Raw genomic sequence first — 8,305 nt, forward strand, 5'->3', positions numbered from 1 at the left:
TGCATTTTTATTATATAATTTAGAACAGAAAATTATATTATGGATTGCATAAATTAAAATAAAATTTATTATTTTATAATTATATAATTTGAAAAAAAATTCGAATTTAAGAATACTACATTGTATAATATAAAATACGTTTATAAAAAACACACCGTTTCAAAACTAATTATGGATTTAAAAAACAATTCATAAGATATTAGTACAATCTTGTTTTTAAATTCGAAATAGAATTTTATATTCTGGATTATATAATATAATCAAGAATATAATCTGTTTAAGTTTCTCTTTTCTTGATCTAATTTGTTTTGTTGCATGAGTCGAACTACAAGATATATACTAATTTATGTTCTGTCTTACTTCACTTGTCATAAATAGTTTATTTTAATTTAGTTATGTTTATCAAATCAATAAAAAAATGTGTTGGTTAGAATTCAATAAAATCCATACTTACTTTGCCTTAAGTATATTCTAATAATGAAATTACATTCTCAATTTATAAAATACATTATTTTTCTTTAAAACAATACAATATAGTTATACAGGAAGACAAAGAAGATAAAAGGGAATGTTGTAAAAATATTTATTTATTTCACTAAAGATAAAATGGAAATTTGATCATCTCTATGAAAGTGCATGAAGAAATTATAGGAGTGCTGAAAAAAAAATTCCAGAACTAAGAATAACATGAAGAAAAAAAAAAAGTATAGAATGAAGTTTTCATCTTTTTAACCTACATAATTTGTTTATATCAACTTAAATTAAAACTTAAATTGAGTTAACATAAATATTTTTCATGTTGATTGAAGGTTTATGTATCACACATCGACTAGAGATGAGGACAACTCATTGTGAGAATAATTCATTGTATATAAGTGGGTGCAAGCCTCAACCTTATGAGCCGGTTTTATGAGTTGAGTTAGACTTTACATTTCATAATAGTTTATCTGACATAAAAAAAAATCTTACCTAATTTACAAGTTTTTCACCATTTCAATAGATATGATAAGTGAATTATAATTGAATGTCCCTTTTCACTAGTGCAATAATTAAATTTGAACCATAAGAAAACATAAAATGACCTCTCCTTATAATTATATTTTAGTTGTATCTCCATTAGACGAAATATGACATAACCTTTATTCTAAATTTATAATTATTATACACTTTAATTTGAGTTTGTGCAAAATGATAAATCACATTTTAAATTGTTGAATAATTATTAATAAAAAAAAATATTTTTGGCATTGTGAAAAATCAAAATATTTTTTTTACGTTGTGAAGTTAATTCATATATAATTTTTAAATTATTTAAAGTCAACTATCTTGCTTGTGTGTGTAAATGTATAATATCACATATATCCTTTCAAAAAAATGTACGTTTCTATAAGTTTCGAACTTTATGAATAGTAAAGCTCTTCATTAAAGTACTTCATTTGGGTATTTAACTCTTAAAAAGACGCCTTAATTGAAATTTGGTTTCTACATTATTTTCCGTAATTTTAGTTCCTTCAAAAAAAAAATTCATAATTTTGTCCCTTAATTTATTTTTATGTAATTTTTTATCTTTAATTTTTAATTATTTCAATTTCACCGTTAAAAATTAAAAAATAACTATTTTTTATACATAATTAAATTAAAATTGAATAAAATCACATAATTTAAAATTAAGAAATTAAAAAAGTAATATATTAGAATAAAATTAAATTAAATATACAAATGTATATATTGGTCACTCGTGTAAACTAATTTACACGTTTCCAAGTGCACGCCCATTTATTATAACGCGTACACCAGTCAACCTCTAACTGTAGCTGTAACTGTGGCATACTTTAATTAATACGAACAACTCATTTATTTTTTAAAGAAAAACTCATCTTCATTTGGAAATACACCCTCTAAAATTAAGCATTTGTATTTTAAATTCGGATAAATTTGAATGGTACACAGAGAGTTTAAAAATTATAGGTAGAAATGAAAAATAATAAAATTATAAATATTAGTCTGATATTATAATATAATTAAGGTCCTTTAGTTTAGTCAAAAATATCTTTCTCCAGTGATAGCGACCAAGAGAAAAGAATAGGAAGATCCTTTGGACGTTAACTGCACTGTACATTTATTAGTCACCATTTTGAATTCAAAATTTATTAATTGTTTCATTATAAAGTTTGTGTTTAGTGCCGAAATGCTGCTTTATTATTTAATACTAATTATTAGCCCTTTTAATGCTCTACGTTTTCAAGGTACAGTAACATTTTGTTATTATTAATTGCCTTTTTACATAATTCATTACCTTCTATGTAGAAATATTCATAAAGTATCAAAGTATTTTCGCCATGTCTCAATTCATTATTAAATACTTTAATTTAATTCCTACTAACCCAAACAAAAAATGGTTAGAGGCATTCTACTCAAATTCAAATTCAGTTTGAATTTATGAAAGTTTAAATGGCTTATAAGATGTACCCAAATCATCCTCCTGTTTATAAAAGAAAAACATTCAACTGAATTATTTTAGTAGCCTTAATTAATATATTTTAAATTTATATAAAAAATCATTTTATTGAAAATTTAATATTTTCATTCAAGTATTCTTGATCTTATGTCAATAAAATAAAATAAAATAAAATAAAATATTAAGGGTAAAAAACGATTTTGATTGAAAAACAATAATTTGTTTTTGAAATCTCGTTTGTTTTAATGTTATGACTCCAAGTCAATTAAAATAATATTATTAGGGTCAATTGAAATAACTATATAAATTATTACTAACCTCTATCCTAAAATTATTAATTAGACATAGGACAATTGTTATTTTTTTATAATCTTTCACGTTTATTGGTTAATTCATTCTTAAAAATAAAATGGTGAATTATTACACAAATTTAAAGAGAGTGTAACAATGAGTTAACCGTCAAAATATTTAAACAAAAGTAAAATATATATTTTAAATCACTTAGTAAAACGAACTTTTTCAATAAAAAATTAATTAAAAATACTTAAATTATTTATTTTACTTCTACCATTGGTGTACCCTAAACTACTAGTTATTTTAAAAGAAGTAACTGTTTTAGCATTTATTAACTGAATTAAACATGGGATAAATATTGAATTTTAGAAAATGGGTTCAGAGATATCTAAATGCGGACAAGCAATAAAGTTGCAACAGTGAAGGAAGCAAAGCAGTGAGGAAGCTGAGCGTTAGAAAGAAAGAGAGAAGCGCAAAGACATTTTCTTTCTTTCTTTCTTTCTTTGTTTTTGTATCTCCAAGAAAATCATGGGTTCAATCAATCTAGTGCTCTCGTCAACCTTGTTGCTCCTTTTGGTCGGTTTTGCAACCTCCGATATTAACCAAGACAAATCAGAATGTATGAACAAAATCATTGGTCTGGCTGGTTGTCTCACCTACGCCAGTGGTGAGGCCGCAGTCCCCACCATGGATTGCTGCTTTGGTCTCAAAGAAGTTATCGACAAAAGCAAGAGGTGCCTCTGCATCCTCATCAAGGATCGTAATGACCCAAGTCTTGGCCTCAAGGTCAACGTCACCCTTGCTCTTAAACTTCCAGAAGTTTGCAAAACACCCACTAACATAACAGAGTGTGTTGGTGAGTTTCTAGACTTTTTTTCTGTGTGCGCATGTAATATAATCTATGTATCACCCTTGGTTTCTTACGTGCCCCTGTCCAATTTTCAAACTTCATTTCTTGTTTCAGATCTTTTGCATTTGCCACCGAATTCCGCCGACGCTAAGGTGTTTGAAGGGTTTGAAAAATCCTTGACAAACCAAACTAGCCCCCCTTCTACCCCTGCTGGTAAATTTATACTAATCATTCCTTTTTATTCTGCATAATCCGGTTTTGATCCCTTTATATATAGTGAAATCAGTTTCTATGCATTTTTTTTATATGCAGACAAAATCAGTGAACACAATTACAATAAAAAATATTATCTGTTGCTGCTGTTCATCCATGTAGACTAGAGATACCCTTATAGTAAACTGACTGCATTAATTGGGTGTGAAGTTTTGGAGTCGGTTATTGAAAAAAGAGGATCAAAATCATGGAATCATTATACATGTTTTAATCATTGAAAAATATATATATGATTTTGATTTATTTTAACATCGTGGGTGGTTGAAAATTCTCTGCAGCTACTGCAAAGGGAGAAAACATAAATGATGATAACAAGAAGAATGGAGGGTGGGCAAAGAAGGGGTTGGTGACAGAAGTGGTATGTGGAATTTTACCGTTACTGTTGGTATCCCATTTGGTGCTGTTCCTGGTTTGAAGCTTAAAGATGGAAGGTAAAGTGTGTTAGGTGGTTGTGTCTATTATTGTATGGGTTTCATGTGTTATGCATACATAGTTTGAGGATGTAATTTCTAATTTGTTGCTACTAAGTGTGTTGTCCTTTTCCTCTAGTTATTATGTTCAGTGTGTACCCATTCTCTCTTGTTTCTGAGTGATTAATTTTCCAACTGATGGAACCATTCCGAGGGACCCCTTATTTAATCTCCACAACTTGTATGCTTCAAATATCTTTCTATTCACTTCCTTCCAAACATGGATTTCACGTCTTTTTCTTTTATCACAATACTTTTACTTTCATCCACTAATGATCATAATAACTAAATAACAAACTTAAAACTATATATTTAACTAAAGCATAATATAAGTCTTTTTTTCTAATTTATTATCTGTGTAAATTAAAATTAAAAAAAACAACAGTGTAACAGTTTCATCGTTTTTAAACTTAAACCCGAACCTTTCTTTTTCCGAAGACATGTTGGACCAAACATTCCGTGTTTGAATTGAATTTAGAGGGTGTATTTTGTGAGTTTACTTATTTATTTTAGATATTGACCTATCATTAATCTTTTTTTTTACTTTTTATGATTCGTTTCTTCTTGCTTTAAAATATTATACAAAAAAAAGAAAAAAACAGAAAACAAAAGACTTTAGTTGACTCTTTTTTTCAGTTCTAAACCCTATGATGTCTACTAATGTTTGAAAAAGTTATTACTTGTAAAACAATATATTGATAAAATGATTTAATAGTTTTTCTATAAAATATTTTATATTTTTTATGAAATACTAAAGTTTCTCTTTCTCATTTATTCTAATTAAATATTATAAATATGTGTCATTTTTACTAATAAATCATGTTAGAAGTGATTAAAAGAGTGAATTTAGTATGTTGAAATTATTGTTCTAAAAATACCAAAACCAACTGAATTAATTATGTTTATTATAAATTACTCATAAGAATAAGAGAATAACAAATAATAATGATTAGTTTAACCATATTTTAACATAAACATAACTGTGATTAGTTTAACCATAATTTAATATAAACTGGCCCGTATATAATGAAAGGGTAATTACGCAATGATCTTTAGCCCTAATTTTTTCCAATTGTTTCTGTGTAGCTTATCATTTTTTTATTTTTTTTTGCAATTCACAAATTCGTCGGTAAGTAGGAGTTTCCAACAGAATTCCATATTAATTCATTAAAAAATTTAAAAAAAAATGCAAGAGTTAAAATTTCTTTTAATTTTATTTCTCTTCAGTCAATTTACTAAATTTGGACAGTTGATCTTAAAAGTTAAAGAAAACCTTAAATGAACGGTTACAATTGTAGATTTTATAAAATACATGGACAATTACAATTAAACATTTTCATTATTAGCTAACGTGAACTCCACACAAATATGATATTATAATTATTTTTAACTCTTAAAATAGATTTAGTATCATCATTTAAACATAGTTCGACATGTTTAAAATATAATAATTTATTTATTAAAATATAGTAATGTAAGTAGAATCAACTTAATTAACAATAGATAATAAATAATCTATACCTATATATTATATATATATATATAAAAAAAAAGGGATTCCCCTCTTAACTGCTCTTAATTTTTTTTCCTATTTTATCCTTATATTAATATTTAATTTTATTATTGTATTATGGTTATTGTGTCATTTCTTATTCTCCTCTTAACTGCTTTTAATTTTTTTTTTCCATTTTATCCTTACTTAATAATTTATTGTATTAATTTATTTTGGTTATTTGGACATTTTATAATTTCAATAATTGATAAAATAATTTTTTAATTTTAAAATTTATTTTATTTGTTATTATTTAACTGGAGAGTGGAGAGAATGAAGATAGTGGAGAGAGTGGAGAGAATGAATATAGTGGAGAGAGTGGAGAGATTAATTAGTTACTTTTCTGTTTTAGAGATCTTCTTCTCTATTAAATAAAAAATTAAAGATATTTGTAATATTTTGTGGACCACTTTAGTAGGAGAGTGGAGATTTGATACGTTACTTTTCTGATTTAAACTGATATTTTTTTTTTATTAAAATTGATTTAAGAAACAGATTTTATGGTTCTCCACTACACATAACCCACATATCCTACTTTTCACTTTCTCTCTCCTATATATAGGTACCTACTTCCCACTATCTCTCTCCACTACACATAACACATTCTTTTTTACCATACTTCTCACTTTCTTTTCACTTTCATGTAAAATCATATTTCTTTGATTAATCTTTGTGAAACCCTAATTTGACATTTGTTTCATGAAATTGTAATTGAAGTTTGTGACTAGAGGGAACGAAAAGACTCAAAAAAGTTGCGCGGTTGGTAATTCTCTTTATATGCATTTCAATTTGTAAAACACTAATTTGTCTTCTAAAATTGTGATGAAAACATGTGACTAGAGGGATAAGAAGGACTCAACAAGACGGAGCATTAACTAAACTATATTCTCATTTCCTCATATTTTATGGAAAAGTTACTTCTAATTTGATTTTTAAGATTTCTGTCATCACCATTTCTTTATCTTTGCTCTTCCTCTATATTTTCTTCTTTTAGGTTTTGATTTTTGAAATCATCTCAACTTTTCATAAAGTTATGATTTTAGAGACCACATTCAAAATAGGTTTGCTCACCAGAGAGCATTATGTAGAGAAGGTATGTCATCGTGTTCTTAAATCTATGTTTTACATGTTATATTTCGTTGTTGCGCTCACTCCCTAAATTGTAAGTTTCTAACACGAAGGAACATTAGATTTGGGTGCGAAAGATGGGAACAATTTAAACGAGTCTCTATACAGGTCCAAGGGTCCAAGGTGAAGATAAGAAGCAGATTTCATTGCATTTTCTTCTTTTGTTGGTTTATTGTTTAATGGTGTCATATGTATTGTAATGATTGTCATATATTATTGGTTATTTATAGACCTAATAAAAAATATTGGTTTAATTCCTATAATTGATAAAATATTAAAAATTATTAAAAAAAATATGAAACTCAAATTCTATTTAATTAAGTTTTAAATAAATTTTAACTATTACCAAATACATATATTTTTACCCATAATTAATAAAATATTAAAAATTATAAAAAAATATGAAACTCAAATTCTATTTAATTATTTTCTATGAGAGACGGTTTTGAATTCAAATAGCAATTTTGAATTTTAAATTTTGAAAATTCATTCATTCTCTTTACCATATGTAACTTTTAATTACCGCTCTTCACTATTTTATTAACCTACTCTTTAACTGTATACTCTTTAACTTCTCATTTTAATCTTATTAAGAGAAATTGTTTTTGAAGAATAAAAAAATACTAAAGAAAAAGAAATAAAAAATGCGGATACAAACTACTCTTTAACTTCTCATTTTAATGTTATTAAGAGAAATTGTTTTTGAAAATAAAAAAATACTAAAAAAATAAAAAATGCGGACAGGCACATCAGTGCCTACCAATTCCGTAAAATTAACGAAAATTTCATTAAAAAATGGGTATATAAAAATACATTCTAGACTCCTTTTCTCGAATATGTTTTTAGATTTTTTTTTCAAAATGATTTTTTTTATTGCGGATTTTTTTTATCTGAAATGAGTTTTTGATTTTTTTTCTGAATTTCCAGATTTATTTTTCTACAATGTATTATTTTCAAATTTTAAAATAAATGATATTTTTAAATTTTTAAAATTGTGTTGGATGCAGGTTTAAAAATATTGGTGCAAGAAGAATTTGCCTAAATAATAACCTTTAAATAATTAATATTATAAGAAGAATTTATATATACACACACAAATATTCGGTAAAAGAAATTCAGAAAAGTGACAATATAAAGGAGACAAGTTCTGTAGCCAAATTGTGGCTTTTACATAAAAAAGAGAGTTTTCCTAAGCTACTATATTACCTCCTCTTCTAGTAAAACTAAAGTCATGATGGTAATATTCCTTTCAAGGACCCCAACAATCTTCAATAATCATG

The 8,305-nt window shown here is 25.9% G+C and overlaps 1 protein-coding gene across 1 annotated transcript; it reads left to right on the forward strand.

The window, feature by feature from the left end:
• Positions 1-3,070: 3,070 nt before the first annotated feature.
• On the forward strand, positions 3,071-4,575 carry LOC137812089 (non-specific lipid transfer protein GPI-anchored 14). The gene is made up of 3 exons (XM_068613985.2): positions 3,071-3,608; positions 3,717-3,815; positions 4,154-4,575. Exons 1-3 carry the CDS (start codon positions 3,281-3,283, stop codon positions 4,288-4,290), a joined length of 564 nt encoding a protein of 187 aa, XP_068470086.1. The 5' UTR covers positions 3,071-3,280; the 3' UTR covers positions 4,291-4,575.
• Positions 4,576-8,305: the final 3,730 nt, after the last annotated feature.

This window comes from Phaseolus vulgaris, chromosome 2 (genome assembly GCF_051622355.1).
Source record: "Phaseolus vulgaris cultivar YP4 chromosome 2, ASM5162235v1, whole genome shotgun sequence".
Taxonomy (NCBI): domain Eukaryota; kingdom Viridiplantae; phylum Streptophyta; class Magnoliopsida; order Fabales; family Fabaceae; genus Phaseolus; species Phaseolus vulgaris.